The sequence below is a fragment of the Neopelma chrysocephalum genome, unplaced genomic scaffold (genome assembly GCF_003984885.1).
Source record: "Neopelma chrysocephalum unplaced genomic scaffold, ASM398488v2 Primary Assembly neopelma1_102, whole genome shotgun sequence".
NCBI classification, from domain to species: domain Eukaryota; kingdom Metazoa; phylum Chordata; class Aves; order Passeriformes; family Pipridae; genus Neopelma; species Neopelma chrysocephalum.
This window is the reverse complement of record NW_020897765.1, coordinates 4423372-4442672: the sequence shown is the minus strand read 5'-3', so window position 1 is coordinate 4442672 and position 19301 is coordinate 4423372. Positions and strand designations below refer to the sequence as shown.

Sequence of the window (19301 nt, the reverse complement as noted above, 5' to 3'; positions counted from 1 at the left end):
CAGAATGGCTGCTCAGCTGCTATAAAGTTTTATGTGTTTGTGGAATGGTGGCTTTTTGGCCTTCACTGTGAAATCTTCAAAGAGTTCCTAGCTTTTGTTAAAACTGCCATTTATACTTTATTGTCATTTCATAATTAATTTTTGCTATAGTCACATTAAGGAATTGCTTTCACTGTGAATGACTCTTTGTAATAGTTGTGAAGTGAGAGTTCTGATAAGGCCCATGTTCCTTTGCTGTGGTGCAACTTTCTCTTGCCTGTCCATCACAGTTGACATTCAGGAAATGAATTGGTCATTCGTTCTGGGTTGAGACAAAAAATGTTTCATGGTGGGAAACAGTATACCCTGTATGCCCTGTCAACAACGTCTTCTATGTTTGGTGTGTGTTAGCCCAGGGAACAGAAAATTTAATTGTAGTCAAAGATTAATTGATATTTCTATGTCTGCCCTATTTTGAAGTTTTATCTGTTTCATAAATGTCTAGGAAGTTGCCTAAAAGTTGACTAAAAAGGTGACATAGTTGGTAAAGACTCAGAAGTTTTTCATGTTCAGTTGTAAAATAGATTTAGAAGCCTGAAAATATAACTCAATAAGTATAATTACAGACATTTGTATATATTGAACATAGGGCTCTGATCCTGACATTACTTCTTCATGTGGTTAAGATTCAGAACCACATCACATCCTTGCTGTGTTAAACTTCAGTAAATGCTCAAGTACTGATTCAGCCGGGTTCTTATATCCAATGCACATATTACTGAAAGTTCCTCAGCACAATTATCTGTGTAAGAGACTGTAGGACAGGGGCATTTTTTGCAATTTCTCATCTTATCCAATTTGAATAAAACTTGAGCTGACATTTTCAGGGGCGCTTGGAACAAAACCACATAACTTCAGAGCAACATAAAGGCAACTTCATATCTTTGGTCCTCTTATGAATTTCATGTTAAAGTTTTATCCCAGCTAATTCACTTTTTATAGCATTAATTGTAAAACTTTGAAATTATGTAGAAGAATATAAAAAATATATTGCCAAAACTCCTTTTCTCAACTGGGTAGATAATAGTTTATTGTCAGTACAACAGGAGATCACTTTTTTCTTTTTTTTTTGACAGAATCCTAAATTCATAACAGTAACACTTACAGTAACTTTTAAAAGGCCTTACTTCAGCTGCAGTTGTCATCACTGGATTTCAAACCTCCTTTATAATCTAAAGTCTCTTCAGTATAGCAAGGAATGTTAATATATTTCTCATAAACAGTGTTCTAGCTTGTCCAGCTTAACTGGAATCCTGATGGTAAAGTCACATATTCAGCATGAAATTTTATATAGACTTGATGAGATGTAGCAGTAAATGGAGCGATGTTTGTGTCCTAAAATTCAAGATGAGAAAAATGAAAAGCATTAGAGAAAGTGAAGATCGTTTGGAAGAGCCACTGAGAGTGTTAAAACTGAGGCACATATTGGATCATAGATTGAAAGAGGCCTCAGGTCTGTGGTAGATACTGCTGCTGCATTTCTCCCTCGGGGTATTGCAACGATTTAAATCACAAATACAACTAAATATGGAGCAAACTAGCTTGATGTCTCCCACTAGATGTCACTGCACGGTCTGAATTGGAAGGCTTCTAAGGTGCTTCACATGCTTTGCGCCTTCACTTCCACTCATGTGGAATTCATGCCAGAATTAGGGAAACAGTCTTGTATATCGAACAGTAAATAATCATTTTAACCCCTTACAGGGTCACAGACAGAAGGCAATACATACCATCCCACAGTATGGCCCGGCAGGGGGGTAGCTGGCATCCGGCCCGTTGTAGAGGATCAGGTAGTTGCTGCTGCAATCCCCTGGGTCATCGATGCTGATGAAATCAAAGTTCACTGTGACAATTCGTCCCTGGGGCACAGCAAGGGCCCACTCACAGTCAGTGTTGTTGGGGTAAGTTGCTGGGTAGCTGGGACTGGCAAATGAGCCAGTGGTGCCGTATAATGTTCCTCCACATCCTGGAAGCAGACATTGTTAACTGGCCTAGAAGGCTTAATTTCAGAAAATAATACATAATTTAGTACATTAGTACAGTATTGCTAGTAGCACTGAAAAACAGAGACACTGTGAGCTGTAACAACTGATGAGGATAACAGCACTATTCCAATAAGAGACAAAACTGAGGGTCTAGCTTCAGCAGCCTGAGAAAAATACGCAATGGGCATCACTGAATATTAAAAACTAAAGTGCCTTGGTCAGTTCAGTTCCCAGCTACTCAACTAGAGCTGAATTCTCTTTGACTGTTCTTCATGAAAAGTAGTGAATCCTCATCTGATAGAAAAATATAGAGAACAACTCAGAGCAAATAGTCGTATTCAGTAAACTAAAGGCCATTTATACAAAAATTCCATCTTCAACAGTGGGCAGAAGCAAATGACCTGGGAAAAATGCAAGTTTATAGAGTAAGAATGTGCAGGTCATGCCTCAGATTACTTTCACAGTCTCCAAGAATTTTCAGCTCACAGCTCTCAGAGGTGGAATCTTTCTATTCAGTGTTTATCAAATGTCTTCCATGAATTTGTGTGGGTAGTTTTTGAATTGATGTAAATTTGTAGCATGCTATGGGAAGGAGCCCCACAGCTTAACTGCATACTATGTCAAGAACTAGTTTGTTTAGTTTGTTTTGAACCTGCTAACTCCTGGCTGTATCTGATGGCTTCTAGTTCTTCTATGGGAAAAGTCAATGAACTGTTGATCACTAGTTATCATCCAATATCACTCAATTTTATAGACCTCAGCAGTTTCTTAACTAGATTAACAAGTCTCAGCATCCTTCATACAGAAGCTATTTTTTATGTTGAGCCTTTTGTTAATCCTAATTTTTATAAGAGGAGAAGACCAGAACTGTGGACATCATTCAGTTTGTGTGTGAGCTATGGATTTATACAGTGGCTGTCTATTTCTTCTCTCTTCCTTTCGCAACAATTCCTATCATTGTGCCAGCCTACTTGACCCTTAGTGAGCAGTGAGCTTTTCTTTTCATGAAACTATTTTACCCCTAAGATCTTGCTGTTGAGTACTAAAAGTCAACTCAGTGCCAATATTTTTGTATGTAAAGTTAGGGTTGTCTTTTTTTGACCACATTCTTCATTGACACTTTCCTACACTGAGCTTTATCTGCCTTTTCATCACTAGGCCACTCAGTACTTTGTGGTTATTCTGCAGTGCTTTTCATCTGGTCATGAGCTCTCCTACCTCCAGTAACTCAGTGTCATGAACAAACTATTACCCAGCTGTTCACTGCCATTTCATGACATTTTTGAGTGTGTCTGTGGTATAGTCATTACACATTATAGTTAGTTTATTGTCTTGGGGCAAATTTCAGTCCTCTTTAGGCTGAGCAGTGCCTAGATCCTAGGGCATATCACAACTGGACTATTAACGAGGCAGGCTGAGTCACCACCACCGCTGCCACTCTGTGGATTCCAAGGTAGATGTTCCTGATATTTTCTGACCTATCAGTGAAAGAAGTTGATCTTCATCTTAAGTGGACTACATCCTCTGAGGCTGCTAAAGTCAGCATTAGAGAGAGGGAATTTCCTCCATCTCACAGAATGAATCTCACCCCCCTGGTCTTCAGGAGCAACTACCTCTCTCCAGTGACTGAATAGGGTGGACTGTGTCCTCTAGGGAAGGTCTGAAATGTTGATGAGGCAGAGTCCAAAAATAGCAGAATTCCATATTGCTGCATTTTCCTTCTATGTAGAATTACTTTGTAATTACAGCCTTACCACTTGACGACGAAGTCCAAATAATTTCATATCCATCATGAGCCCCTGAAAAATCACTCTTGAAACGAAGGTAGACAACGTGGTTTTGGGGGAAGATGGGACTGGGCACAGTATTTCCACAGAACCTGCCAAGTAGTGGTGATTGCACATCACTCCCATTTCTGACCTTCAAGGGACACAAAAAACATTGTCAACATTAAATTGCTATGCCAGTTACACACCAGTACAATTATTCAGTGATACAAGCATAACATAAAATGACAATTATGGTATGCATTCAAGTCACTACTTAGTTTAATACTGTTATTTTTACTATTATATATTCTTGTATAAAAGGAAAAAAAGATCATTAACCAGTCTGTCTGAGTTTTTTAAGTAATTGCACAGAATAAGTATCATCAGAAACAAGCAGCTAAATTTTATGGTAAGGTACATCTCCTGACTGAAGAAAATTACTTAAATAGTAGCTAAGATGTGCTTTTGCAAACCCATGTTTTATTTTTCATAAGAAATGTTAATATTCCAGATAAAAAGATTAATTCTTTACCCTCTTTTCCCTGGTCACATTAAGACACAGATCATATTACACAGCTCAGATTTAATTTGATTTTTTTCTGAGCTCCAGTAATGCTGATCCTCAGATCCATTTCTTGAGACACTAAAGAGGATATGAAAAGAGAACTAAATAATGATTCTGCCACAAATATCTGATTTTTCTCATCTGACCAGTGAAGGAGTGAGGATTGCGTAGGAGAAGGATATGCATTTTATTGACACAAAGTACCTTTGCAAGTATCCTACACTTGTCACTAGAGCTCTTTTTTTTTTTTTAAAGAAAATTAAAAATGCTTTTTTAAGAAAAAAAATATCAAGCAGATGGAATCTACTGCTGGAAAAAAGCACTAATGTTTATGGCTTTCTGTTCATGCACGAAGGTTGATATCAAATGCAAACTAATCCAGATTGCTCTGTTAACTGGGTAACCTCAACAAGTGTTAGGTAAAGATGAGTTAGCTAATAATGAAACTACTTATTCATTGGTTTTGGACTTACTATAGTGGGTATTGTTTAACCTTTTAATATAACACCTGAGTACCTTTCACCATAAAACTGTAGCAATAAAGTAGTCCCTTATGTCAGTTCAGCTCAGACTTGATCAGAGCTTATTAATATCCTTTGAATTCAGCACATTTTGACACAGGCCCACAAAATACGTATACTTGGCTTGATACCTCTAGGAAATCACGTGAACAGTGGATACTGTCTTCCAAACTGAAAGCATGGAAAAAGAGAGATATCGTGTGATTTGGGGGAGCTCGTAGAATGATAGAACAATCCATATTATTGGGGTGACGACCAGGCCAGCCAGGGCTCTTCAGGTAACCAAATGACTGATTATACTCTCTGCTGCAACCTTGAGACAGAAAACCAGAAACATGTAAGGATTTCAGATCTCTGTACTGCTTTTCACTGTATGGCATAAACAGAGGGAATAATAGATAGATTTTTTTAGACATTTCTTCAAGCTTACCTGTAGCTTGATAGGAAAATCTGACTCCGTTATTAATCATATATTCATCTGACTTGAACGTCACGATGGCAGTGCGATCATAAGAATAAAATTTGGGGATTGGAAAAGTTTCAGTGCCACAGAATCTATGGACTGACCCTTGGCCATGCTGGAATTGAATACATGTCACAAGTTACTTAATTATATAATTCAGTTTTCTACTTCCTGAACTTGAGGTAAATAAATCTCTCAACACCTTCTATACCAATTATGCAATTGTATTTCAAAGTTCTCATGGAAATCACTAAATAATGTTTCAACATTTTATGTTGAATAATTATGAGAAACATATCAAATGTAACAGGTATTGTCATGCTAAAATGAGAAATAATGAAAGGAGGTTTAGAATAATGTAATATAAGGGACATAAACAGTTGGGGGGTTTTTTTGTGGTGTTTTTCACAAACGCTCTTCTTAGCATGAGTATTCATTTTTACTATGGGTCTTGCATGGAAGGAAGTAAAATTAGTTTATGGAAACTCACTGTTGGGCAGTATTTTCTGGGTGTTAAGTTTGGCAGAACTGTTACTTGGTGCAACTGGGAAAAACTGCGTAACACCCAGGTCTAATTCAATCTGTGCACAGTGTGCTTCCATGAGGTCTGTGTACCAGTTAACCCACCTTAACTGGGGCACAGTGTGTAACACTTCGTATGTGCTTCTCACGCAGTATCATCAATCAATCTATTACCAAATGCTGGGTTTCTCCTTCCTCTCTTTCCAAAGAGGGAAGTAAGCTGAATGTGAATGTGGAATGGTATCACCTGTAAATTTCTTACTGTTGGTGAGTCCCGGAGCTCTAGGTAGTTCTGAGAGCAGTCCTGGCTGGAATGGAGGTGGAAGGCCTCTACCTCTACCCTGACTTGCTGTTGCGGAGGGGCATCAATGACCCAAGTACAGAGAGTAAATGGTGGATACTCATTCGGAAAGTTAGGAGATGTTGCAGTCAGGGATGTAGAAGTTGCATTATATATTCCTCCACACAGGCCTGCGCAGAGCAGTAACAAATGCATCATAGAGTGAAAACCTTTTAAACTGGGAAAAAATATTTTGTGAGGAAAACTACACTGGTCGATATACTTTTGTATTTACATCTGAGTCTCTAGAAGGAGAAAGAAAGTAAAACACATGCTAATGTTGTCAATGTATGTTATAAAACTCAAATAAATGTTTCGTGCCTATTTGTTAAAAATCCGTGAGCATTCCTGTTTGGCACTCCAGACTGACAGTCACCTCACAATCAGTCAAGTCCAAGGAGAATTGCACTGGGGTCTAGCAGAGCTGCTTACAGATGCTGTGCTGTGATCTATTTTTGCCCTTTCCTGAGCCTTATATCTATAACAAATTTTGATGAATTACTATTTAAATATAAATATCCACAAAAGAATCACAACAATATATATGCATACATATATATGTATACGTACGATCCACTGTGACGTAGGTAGCATTGAAACCCTCCCTTTCCACAGAATTGTCTGTGACAAATTTCACAGTCAAGGAATTACGGGTAGAAAGAAAAGGAGCTGGCACTGTAGATCCACAGAATGTGCCAACTAAATTGTCATTTTCATTATCTCCATCGTAAAGCTGAAAGAAGAAGAGTATATAAGCCACTAATAGTTTAGGCACAACAAACGAATTAAGAGAAATAAAATTGTATGACCCCTCCTTTTTCTTTTACTTGAAAGCGCAGTACGTGCTCTTGTGCTTTAACAGGATGTTCTTGATGACCATAATTATTCACTGCCATATTAACTAATTCTGTTGGACAGTAAATCTCATTATGGAACGTTCTGGTTCTGTCTCAGCAAATCTATCAAAGAACTATTATATTTTAATTTGGCATTCTGATTTCTTTATTATATGTGAACTCAAAGTGCTTTTCAGTGGGAAGGTTGATTTTATTCATGAAAATGTAGAATGAATTCCTAGTCTCATTGAGAATGTCTAATGTTCAACAGGATCTGTAACACTCCTTGGTGGAAATTGTTTAGCAGCATTCTGCTATCTGATGTTTTGTATGATCATCTCCAAGAAAATAGCTTCCATGGGTGAGCAGTGAGCATCAAGACTTGTGTATCCAAAATTTTATGAATTCAAGATCTTTCAAGCGTATGATAATGAATCTGCAAGTTTACTTTAAAAGTATTTGAGTTTTGTTTTCTGTGAAATAAATACCGATTTATATGGGCAGCCTAAGACCAGAAGCATGTCCCCATAACAATGTTAAAACTCTTATTGGTTTCCAAAAAGGCAGAATGACATCTGGAGTAGTAATCCAACCCAATGAAAAAAAAATAATTATGTTAAGCAATTTAATTTCTTCTTAAGACCATTTTCTATTAATTAAGTTAGCTTCGTGGAGAAGATAATGGATTGTATCCCACTGATATTTTCTTGTTAAAATACGCAGATGTCTTACTTTGACATAATCATATCGGCAAATCTGAGCAGTCCGTGCTTCAAGCGCGAATGAAGTGAAGGTGAGGTTGATCCGTTTGTTTACAGGTGCACTTACGGTCCACACACAGTCCAGATTTTTCTCATATCTTCTGGTCACATTGGAGACTGGGGGGCCAAAGGTATAAGCTGAAGTTGTCAAGTAACCACCACAGCCATTCTGAGGTCCTGTTGAAGACAGAGAAGCTTTTTAAAAGCCATTACTGGCATTTATTTAATCTTCAACTCTTTAATGTCAAGCCAGTAGCTTTTTTTTTTTTTCTGTGCTACAGTCCTTCTTACTGTCTTGTCTTGCAAGGACTATCTCAGTGATGAAAAGACTTTCAACACAGAGAGATATGAATCACAATTAGATTTCATGGAGCGAATAAAGAAAGGCTCATGTCTTCTGTTAAGTATAAAAACAGTATCTATTTTGAATATGTAGCAAGAGGTTTTTAAAAGGGACTGTAAGAAGACAAAGGACAGAAATGAAACAAAAGAGCAGTGGTCCAAAGGCCTTAGAACGGGATTCTTGCCAGCCGGTGAGAATATTTTGTCAGTAGGGGGCACTGGGTTCTTGGCTTTGAAAATGTGGTATGAAACACAGTTTCTTATTTTGGCAATACAACGGCGTCCTAGGGGGATTGAATTTGGCAACCTGACGCTGGGACTCAGACTCATATTCATGAATCTAGCTAAAAGGGACTTCTGGAAGCATTTTGCTTGGTGGGAACTTACAAGCCCTCTGAAACACAGGCTGCTTCTCATTTGAATCCCACAGACCAGGCTAAGTTCTGGACTTACATGCTGTGAAAATTCGAGCCCTATAATGTCAGTAACATTGAAAGAACTTAACTTTGGAAAAAAACAGTTATTAGGAGATCAGAACCTCTTTATTACATCGAATTACAAACAAGCAAGAAATACAGACTACTGAAGGGCTTTTTTTAAAAAAAAAGTTTGATTTCTACGGGTAGGACTGGGCTAGTAAATGTGATCAATTTATTTACTTACTTCTTCAGTCTCTATGGGGTCTCCTGACCATTTATTTAACTCAGGAATTCAAATAAAATGTGGTTTATACACTTGGTTTTGGGTCCGATAGTTTTTGTAAACTTCACAGAGCAAGGCAGTAACTGCAAGCAGCTTGTTGTCTCCCACAGCAAATCCATTTACAAGCATTCCATAATAAACAAAGCTACAGCTGTGGCTGAGCAACATGAGCGGAGTTTCAGAATTTCATCTGCATACGTAAAATATGCTTGTCTGGCACATTCAGTGACTTAACCTTGACATGCTGTTACATTTCCAGACATATAAAACTGTGCCTTACTTGAACTACAGTATTACAAAGATCACTCTGGGGAAATGAGCATCCAAGGATCAGGATTGCATCAGTAACCCAGTGCTGGAGAGAGCCCTGTCTTGGAGACTGTAATGGTTAAACCAGAGTGACTAAGGCTAAATGTCATCCTGCTCTACTAACCAAAGCCGGAAAAACCCCACCCTGCAAAGAAGTTTGCTTAACCCCAAAATCTTAATAACATGTGATTTCTGCTTTTGCTATAGCTAAAAATGATCAGAAGAGACTTATTACCAAGTGAAAAAGCCAAGAATTAGTAGATTATAGTCCAGTTTTTCAGGCAGTTAATGAAGTTGGAAACTAGGAAAAGTGTTAGTGTTCATTCCAATGCCACTGCAGAAGGCGAGAACAACAGCAGGGGAAATGTGAGCAATAAATCACTTTCTTACAAATAGTCTAGGAAGGAGGAAAATGTCAGACAGGAGGGTGCCTGAGCCCTAAGAGTGCAGTTTCACTGTATTTTTTTCTTTGTTCACCCTTCTGCATGATTTATTCAGTCTCCCTGAAACAATCTTGTTGGAGCCATTTCCTGCTCAGCATTTTGAACACCATCAACTAAACATAACATTAAGCATATAAACATCAGTCATAGATCATAATCTACCTATCCAGCCCTGCAATATTGAGTCCGGACTGATATATGGGTCTGTAGTGGTTTGAGCCAGGTTTTCCCCCTGAAACTAAGAAAAGTGGTAACCCCCAGGGGGTGGTGACCCTTGGGGCTTGACCCAATCAATGCTCCTGCAAAATATAAACATATCTCTGGAGACCGGAAGAGAAGCAGTGGTACTTGTTGTTAAGAAGAAGAGGTGGCCATGTTGTAGAGGCCACGAGGAGAAGGGGCTCCGGCCCCTTAGGGGGCTTTGCCCCCCCCCCAGCCCCCGGTTGGGGGGGCTGCAGGGACTCGGAATGGTGTTGAAGCTGGGCTGAGTGCCTGCGGCTAGGAACTGGGGGAGTTTTCTCCCCTGTAAGTAGAAGTGGGAGACGCTGGGAGCAGCGACGGAGCAGCAGCGGAGACAGCAGCGTCCGAAGAGCAGTGGCAAAGAGCCAACTGATAAGGACCAAAAGGAGCAACACAAGCCGGTATGCAGCTAAGGCAGACACGGAGGTGTCTGAGGAGAAGGAAAAGCAGCAACAGGACAAGAGAACCAAGCCAGCAGCAGGAACAGAGTTTCGCGGGGTAAGAACTGGATAAACCAAAACCCCCAAACTCGCTAGAGACCCCTCCGAGAAAGAGGAGGGGGTGGTGGACTGAGAGGAGTCCTAAAGTGCAGTATGCACTGCTGAGAGGAGCTAGGAAGCTCATGGCCTCCTGAGAGATAAGCCAGGACGGCCGAAGGAATGTGTGTGTGGGGGGGGTGACCTTGGCCCCCCCTTGCTGCAGCTTCAGAGAAGCTGGCAGCCATCTTTGAAGCAGAGCACAGAAGCTCTGTGAAGGGGCTTGATTTCCCCTGAAGATACCAGACTGTCACGAAGACCCCCGTGCTTCGTGATATGACCGTGGTGGAACGACCTTGTCTGGGGTTACGTAGTCCACGGAAAGACCCCCGTTTGAAGACGGAGGGCCGAGGGGCTTGGAGACCCCCTCGTGTGTGCTGGCAGAGAGCCAGCAACTGCTTCTGCTACCTGGAAGAGAAGAAGAGAGCCTGCTGCCTAGAGAGAGCCTGCTGCTGAGAGACTGGAAGGGGTCTTTTCTTCTTCTTCTCTCCTGGACTTTTATTTGGAGGGAGAAGAGATTTGGCCCATTGTAAATATTACTGTCATGGTAGAGATAGATATAGAGTTAAGATTGTATGCAGTGTATTATAGTATTTATTTATTTGTATAGTCTTTGTAATATATTCCTTCCCCCATATTGAGTCTCGTGTTTTTGGTCTGGAAAACCCATCTCACATGGGGTTGAGATGTGGGTGGGGGGCTAGGAATCAGAATTGGATTTTGGGCCTGCTCAAACCATGACAGGGTCAGACACTTACAAAGCTCCCCTTCACCTTTTTTAAAGTTAGAATTGCACAGATGCCAGTCAGACCATGGCAACAGGAGTCAGGGAATTGCCACAGAGCCACACAACAGGAAGGCTCTCAGTGCTACTGAATTGTACTTTCTTTGAATATCAAATGGACCTTTGCAATTGTGAACTTCACTGCTAGCTGTGCAGCTACAAAGACAGCTCAAATGACAAAAAATACAGATGTGGGTAAGCTGTGTGTGTACAGCATATGAAATGGACCTGACAGACAGAGAAGCAGGCCAAATTCCCATTATCAGAAAATTAATTCTAGCTAGTATAGTATAGCCAGTAATAGCTTCTAAGGGCAGATAAATTACTAAAAGTGTGATTTATAGTTAATAAAGATGAGGTTTCATCATTAGCTTTCACAATGCCTGCCCTGCTCAGCTGCAGTAGTGTCAGATGCTTACAGGACAGTACATTATAAATACATCTAGACTGAAAGACTGAAAGCTGACCAGATATCAAGTAGCCCGGCATCAGGGCAGATAAAGAGCAGCCCTTGTTGAAAAATCTATCCATCTTGGTGCTTTTCAGTACTGATCAATGTTACATCTGATTGCAACCACTAGAAGTTACACAATAGTGAAGCTGTACAGATCAAGGGAACACCCACAAGTAAATGAAGAAACAACTGCTTAACAGAAGGGAACTTGTGCTAAGAAAAACAGTACTGCACTGCATTTTAGCCAGGACACAACACATTGTTTTAAAAATCAGCACCACTTCTGAATAGAAGGCTGAAGAGTAGCCACCTTTAATGGAAAGATATTCATCACTGGCTAACACAGCCAGAAAAAAAATGTAGCTAAAATTTAGGCAAAATCTGGGCCAGAGAAGTCTGTTAATTTGTAGAATAGACTCTTAGATATTAAAAGCTAAACTTGATTAAAATAATGAGAAATGTACCTTATAGAACAGTTTGTATGCCAGCAGATGGACCAGCTATATGGCTGACTGTGTTGTTTCAGTTTCTGGTTTCTTATTTAAAATAAAAATCATAAGGTCATCATAAATCAGATGGCAATCTTGTCTCCCTCATAAACAGCTTGCCAGAGAACACAAATTATCAGAAGAACTAGGGCACACACTGTCATCACTAATTGCTTTTGGAGGGAAGCATTAATGAAACTAAAAGGCTGAAGGACCATTCAGAAAAGAAGGAATTGAAGGTTCCTTATGGCAAATAAAAATAATTACAGCAGAGACCAAGCACATGTTTCTCTGTTAAGAGTTATACCCTCTAGATATGAAATGAAGAAGAAGATAAATCTTTGAAGCTGCCTGCCTTTGAAGCACAGCCAGCGGTAAGGTTCATTTATACAGGTATGGGTGCAGTGTAAGGGAACCTACTGAATAGTTTGAAATCAACTAAACCACTGAAATTTCAAAACACAACAAAGTAATTTTGCTGCCCTTCCCTTCTTAACAAATGAGCACCTCAAATGGCTACTAGAAGGCAGCAAAGTTCAAAGAACTGTTCTAGTTCTGCTTGAACAGTAAGGAAAATCCTCTCCCAGAATTTTGAATCTCATTTGGTTTTACCTAGAAGCATCCCTGGAAACTCAAGACTCCTCTCTGATCTGAACTAAAGATCAAAATACCCAAAGATTAACTCAGTCAAGACTAATGCTTCTTTCCTGATGGGTCTTATTTCCACTGCAGAGGAGTGGCTGGATTAATTGTGGCAGCAATAATTATCTTGTAGATTGGTTGGATCATGGCTTCAAACACGATTGGAAGGACAGGGCTAGAGAGAGGAATTGTACTGTTCTACTTTGTCTCATGGCTGATTCTGAAGGTGGTAAACCTTTGCAAGCTGAGCTGAGCTGTTCCCATGTTTGGTAATTGCTGCGCCAACTTTGTGTGGCTGCAGGGCCCTTGCAGCAGTGCCAGTCCTGACCACAGAGCCTGAAACATTTCAGGAGACCTCTGAAAGCACAGGGTTGTTTTTAGTCTATAGACTAGCCTTTATGTAGAAAGGTCTTCTGATTGATTTGATGGCCTGGCAATGGTACCAGCAGTGACATTTAGGACTGCAAAGCCCCAGTATCCTGCTTTAGCAGGATTTCGCAAATGCAGTCAGATGAAGTTCATATTCTTAAGTGTTTTGGGGCTGATACCAAATATAACGGTCCAGACATGCTCTGTGCCAAGCCTGCAAAACTGTTGTCTATGTACTGTCCTATCCATCTCCTTGATGCTTGTCTGGGAGAACAGAGGCAGATATGCAGTCTTGCCTCATTCTAGCACTTACTAATATTGCATTAGAGTCCATATTTGGCATCACAGTGCCCAGGCCTTTGCAGGTCTCTTGTGATGTGAATCAGAATTGTCTCCTTGCCTCTTTTTCATATGCTTTAGAGGACAGATTTTCAGCTGAAGAAGTCACGGATTTCAGTCAAGCTAAGACAATCATGCCATTAGAGAGTTTACCCACAGTTGTGTGATGTGCCATTCATCTCAATATCCCATCGGCTTCCAATCGTTTAGTCACTACAAAGATATGTAATCACTGTGTCTAAAAATAAGTTTTCACCTAATTTTTTCAGATCAGTCAGAAATATCTTTTTTAAATGTCTGCCTCTCTTGCCTGTCCAGTTTGAGCATGCAAGACCCCCTTATATTTATTTTGCTTTGGAAGAAGAAATCCTTCACTGGAGATATTCAAGAACCATATGGATGCAATCCTGTGCAATGTGCTCTAAGATGACCCTGTCTGAGCAGTGAGATTGGACCATGTGACCCAATGCGGTCCCTTCCAACCTGAACCATTCTGTGACTCAGCAATTAAATGACTGACATTTCTGAGAGGCATTTGTAGACTATCCCTTAGCTCAACATTTATATTCTTTTCCAAGATACCAAAGAGATCTGTTTCAACACTGCAAATGCTTTCTAAATTTAGTCAGATTTCAAGCTGATGCATATTTTTATATTTGAGCCCCAAAATACATTTAGAAACAGTCCAGGAACTGTGACTTAGGAACATGTATTCTGAGCTTGTCATGGATGTTTTTATTTTCATGGACTATAATAAGATGAAGAAAAGATATTATTAGCCACAATTTATTCATTATTTTAATAGATTAAACTAATCATAGTTCATCCATGACAATGTAATGAAATGTGTAATACTAACATGTAATATATTTGGCAAAAATTGTGCGAACCAAAAGCCCAAAGAAATTTCTGCCAGAAGACTTGTGACATTCAGACAATTTGCTTCTCAGCTAGACCCTCTGCAGCATCAGGTTCCAAGTTCAGGTTGGATACCTTAACATACACCCCTGGAAACCAGTCCTAGTGGGCTGTGTCTCTGCCAGTCACTGTTGCATGAGAAAATGCAACAGCATTCACATGCCACAGTCAAGGACACATTCTTCTAAGATTTTTTTTTGTTGGAGGAAGAAGAAAAGTTTGAAGGATTCAGCTTTCCCACAGGCCATAACTGCTGTTGTCAGTGCAGGTGCCTGGTGCCACCTACTGCAAGTCCCAACCTTGTTTACATAAATCAGTGCAATGAACTACTGCTGATGATGTGAGAATTTAGAAATTACTCACAAAAGGACACCTAACCCTGACTTATGCAGCAGAATAACCAAACCAATATTTTACACTTTATATTGCACATTCAGATTTTTTTTTTCAGCAATTCTGAACAACCCAGAAAGAATCTGCAGCAACTGTGCATCCTGAACTCTGCCAAAATCTGCACCTCAAAACTGAAGGTAGAGTGAGCCATGTTTTCAGTCTGCAGGGCAGAAGAGCATGTAGAACTAAATTAAGAATTTTTTTTTGTTGTTGACAATATAAAATAGTATTAAAATGCTGTGAAAATTCTACTGGACCAATTTTTTAAAAAGTAAACTTTAATTTCATTAGGGGAGAGGATAACAATAAACGTGTTTGTGACAGGCACTTGGTGTATTGTATTCCAAACAGGAAGTAAGTAATTCAATACACAGCAAATAAAATAAAGGAAGGCAGATACCTCTGGGTGATTTAACAAGTAAGCTACAGATCATCTGATCAGGAAAAAACCATATAGATTATAATCTATTTCTATTGTATGTATACTAGATTATTTATGTAAATTACCTATTAATGCATTTTTCTGGTATATCAGGAAAGATTTATATTTCCAACTTTTTTTTCTAAACTCTACTTGCTTGTGATTATTTTCCTTATGCAAAATGATTAATATTCATTCCATAGAAATGCTCATTTCAATAAAAAGAATGGAGAGATCCTTGAGGGAAAAACTGAGCAAACAGGACAATGCAAAGGATGGGGTGTTTCAGGACTTAACATTCCAACAGCCTAATGGTTGCCAAAGGTTTTGGAGACATTTCTCCTGCCCTAGAGCCAACACTAGTCTTCTCTTTGTTGCCACCCTATTCTTCGTGCCTGTCTATATCCATCTGGTTTTCCTCGTCTCGTGTTTAAATCATAATCTCTTTGTGACAGCAGATTGTTGCTTTATTCTGCCTGTGCAGTGCCTAGTGCAGAGGAATTGTGGCCCCTGAGCTCGTAAGCCCCAAGGTAGTGCAAACAAGGGATGACATTGGTATTAATCCAGTGCATGATACTTGTCTGTCAAAAAGCATAAACTTGAATTTCTCCTGCAGGCTCACAAAAGATAGTATAAAAAAAAAGGAGAGGAAAGAGCTGGCTACAGCTTGAAGTCAAGCAGAATTTAGGGCAGTACAGAAAAAGCAGGAAAGCTTCCTCCCCTCCTCCATCCCACCTTTCCCGCTGTCCCAACTCTGTTGCAGTTTTACCTGTATTGTGTGAATTAACCTCAGGAAGAGCTTTCTGACTCAATCCACTTATCTAATCATGTGCAACACTTTTTGCTTCTTGCAAATTCATGTGGCTTCCTTAGACAGCCTCAATAAGCTGATCTGTATTTCAGAAAACCCCTGATCCTTCTCCTGTTGTTTAGAATGTGATGTATTTTTTCATTACTGAGACAATGGAGCTATGCACACGAGCAGAGAGCTTTCAAGGAGAAATTATTTGCTGTTAATAAGGTCACAGCTACATCTCCTGACAGGCATTGCTGACTCTTTAAAAACAAGAAAAAACCCCATATATTTTCTTAGCCTTTGTGTCATAAGCCTCAGAGTGATCACAAATTGAGGTGAGAGAGTCACCCCACTACTGAATGGGAATAGGCAGAAGCTCCATTTATCACCAAAGTCTTATCTGTGCTATTACAGCAGGGATGGCAGAGGTATGTGCAGGCTCTGTCCCTGCCAGCCAGGGTCAGCTGAAAAGCTCAGATCTCTCCTTAGAGCTCAAGAGATAATCAGTAGATCTTTGGCCAAGTCACAAGCTCATTACACGCAGACCTCATTCTTTGGGGAGAGATCTTAGCCTTCCTTCCTTCACAGAGACATCTCATGTAACCAAATGCCTTAAGCTGATATTGATTTCTCTCTTTTCATCCTTTTATTGATTGCCTGGAGGAGCACATGCTCACTGTGGAAAGGAGGCATAATTCTCATTTTACAGACTGAAAACGGGGGCAGAAAAAAAAGGTCAGTGGTAACTAAGAGGAGTCTGTCTTTCCATAAATCTAACACTTGGAGCAGGCTAGGATCTTCCAGTCAGCCCAGCTCACCAGCTCAGCCTGAGAGCATTTCCAAGTGATTCCAAAAATGGGACTGATAAGTGTCCAAACTTAGCAGCAGAAATAGAGAAATGATAAACCCTCTGAACCACACCACAAGGACCACATGTCCCACTGCCTCAAATGCACCATGTCACAGAATGGGTTATGACAAAGAGTGCTGCTTGTGAAATGTGCACTTAACATTATATTGCACAGTGTACAGGGTAGTATGGGGAAAGAAAAGACATTTCACAAGAAAGGTGAGATGTTGCTGTCCTGTCAAATTAACGCTATTTCATACTTTCTGTTAGTCTTCTTTTTCTGACTAGTGGGGAGACCTTGAATATTCTAGTGGGTGCAGGATCAGTGATGCAAACAAATTGTTTTAATAAAAACAAAGCATATTTTTCTGCAGAAATGTCAGGGTTTAACATTTTGAGTGCCTGGAAGCTGCTGTATTTTGGCAATACCCTTAAGAGAAGTCTGATCAGGAAAGAAATTTGAAGAGCTCGTGAGGAAAGGAAATAGTTTACTACAAACAGAAACAATGTACTGTTTCTGCTCCCTTCTTTCCAATACATAATCAGGGTCACTCACAACATGAAACAGAGACCAATAATTATGTTATCCAGTTGTGCTTCCCTGGGGTAACTAGAGAATAATGTGCTCATTGTCATCCAACAGAGAATGAGGCTTCCTGTTTCTCTACAGATACCATCTTCCTCATTCAAGAGATTTATCATTATTAATTGTCATCTGATTGCATTTGTACTCTTACAAAACCACAGGGGTTTTATCTTTTGAAAGACATAAGGGAGCTTCTCTAAAGCACCATGCAGAATAACAGGCTTTTAGATCTTCATGGTTTTATCCTCTTTCATTTGAAGCACAATCTCAGACTTCATAGTATGAAGATGTGTCACAGATTTTCCTGGCTCCATTTTTTAGGCAAGCCAAACTGGAAACATTTATAGGATGTGACTCATTTTTTCCTCTTATAATATACTTTTCTACTTTTTTTGCCATTTTATACTAGCATGGAACTGCCAGGATCCTTATTAATGGCTGTGTGGTTTAGTCCCTGTGGCTTGCTTCCCACAGTGAAAAAAGAAGACCTACCATTAAGCATCTCACCACCACGGGCTCTTTGTCACACAACCCACATCTCTGCTTGGTCATCTTTTATAACTTGCAACTCCATTGCTCCTGAGTAACTCCTGCAACATCATGATCTTTCTTTCCTTGGGAGCCTCCAGAAATGTCCCTCCATAACATAGCCTAATAGATGTCAAAGTTTATTCATAAAAGGCTTCTCCTCACTCTAGGAAATTATCAGGCATGGTACTGATGTGACGAGCTTGGCTTGTGTTCTGTGGTGTGCTTAAACAGAATATCTGGCAAGTTGCACAAACAAGTCTAAAGTCAGTGGCTAAAAAAATTGACTAAATGCCAACAGGAAGAGCAAAAGCTTGAGGAGTTCCTGATGATCTCACTCTGGAAACATGAACCCAGGCTGCAGGGAATCTATAACAACTGATACCTCAGGGTTTAAAGACAGCAACATGTGAAGCAACATTACGTTATCTGGAATACAGTTCACAAGAGGGGTCTTAACAATCCTTGTAGCAATTATTTAGTGTGAAGCAAAGGAAGAGTTAATAATAGTAATAACCATGAGGTTCTGTGGGAATATTTTTCTTGGCAAGGCCGAGTAGAACCAGTTATTTTCCTTATCTGTAAATACTTTCTCAGATTGTATCAAATGAGAAAGTCACTGGCTAGGGGCAGGGAGGGGATTCAATGACTCAGCAGAAGACTATGTTTGTTCTGCCACAAAGGCCTTTCATTCTGATCTGTCTGAGCGCCAGCTTTGCTAACTGGACAATTACTTCTTTCTAGATCACAAAACCTATGGAGTTAATTACACAGGAAACTAGTAGAGATGACACGAAATCAATTTACATGTAATAATTATTTGTTGCTTACCTTCCCTGAAACAATTCAGATGTTATAAGAAGATAAAAAGCTCCTTTTACACCTTGATCTTAAAAAGACTACTGAGTTTAAGCTGGTTTTTAAGGTAATAATCAAACTTTGCCCCTTCCTCTTGTGCCATCAAAACATTTAATATCCAGTGCCTTCTTGCTATGATCCCATTTATGTTATGGCCAGCTAACCAGAATGATCGTGCAAATCACTAGAAATCAGAACAGTGGTGCTTGGGGGGGAACCACAATCTTAACTCACCTCAACACTTTAGTTCTTAAAAAGGTGTGAGGTGAACTGAGAGGAAATGGAAACTGAGGATAGATTGAAAGGAGGCATCTTTAGCGCACCACCAACCTCTGACTACAGAAGAATGAGAATTCTCAGATATTGCATTATTTCCTCCAAAAGAGAGACCTTTGGGTGCTACTAAGCCTTCAGTCACCCAAGAAATGCCTGTGCCTTCAGAGAGGCAGGAAAAGAATAGCAAAGCATAAAGGGAATCAGTTCAAAACCAGACTGGAACGCA

The 19301-nt window shown here is 39.7% G+C and overlaps 1 protein-coding gene across 2 annotated transcripts in view; it reads right to left on the bottom strand.

Moving 5' to 3' along the window:
* Positions 1 to 1051: 1051 nt before the first annotated feature.
* The window catches only part of CUBN (cubilin), a 146249-nt gene continuing 127999 nt past the window's right edge, over positions 1052 to 19301 (bottom strand). For both annotated transcript variants that reach the window (XM_027695563.1, XM_027695562.1), the window contains exons 60-67: positions 7773 to 7978; positions 6775 to 6937; positions 6127 to 6335; positions 5310 to 5457; positions 5011 to 5192; positions 3779 to 3944; positions 1770 to 2005; positions 1052 to 1374 (exon numbers count right to left, since the gene is read on the bottom strand). In XM_027695563.1, coding sequence (XP_027551364.1) covers positions 1267 to 1374; positions 1770 to 2005; positions 3779 to 3944; positions 5011 to 5192; positions 5310 to 5457; positions 6127 to 6335; positions 6775 to 6937; positions 7773 to 7978 — 1418 coding nt within the window. In that variant the 3' untranslated portion in view covers positions 1052 to 1266. The remainder of the gene's footprint in view (positions 1375 to 1769; positions 2006 to 3778; positions 3945 to 5010; positions 5193 to 5309; positions 5458 to 6126; positions 6336 to 6774; positions 6938 to 7772; positions 7979 to 19301) is intronic.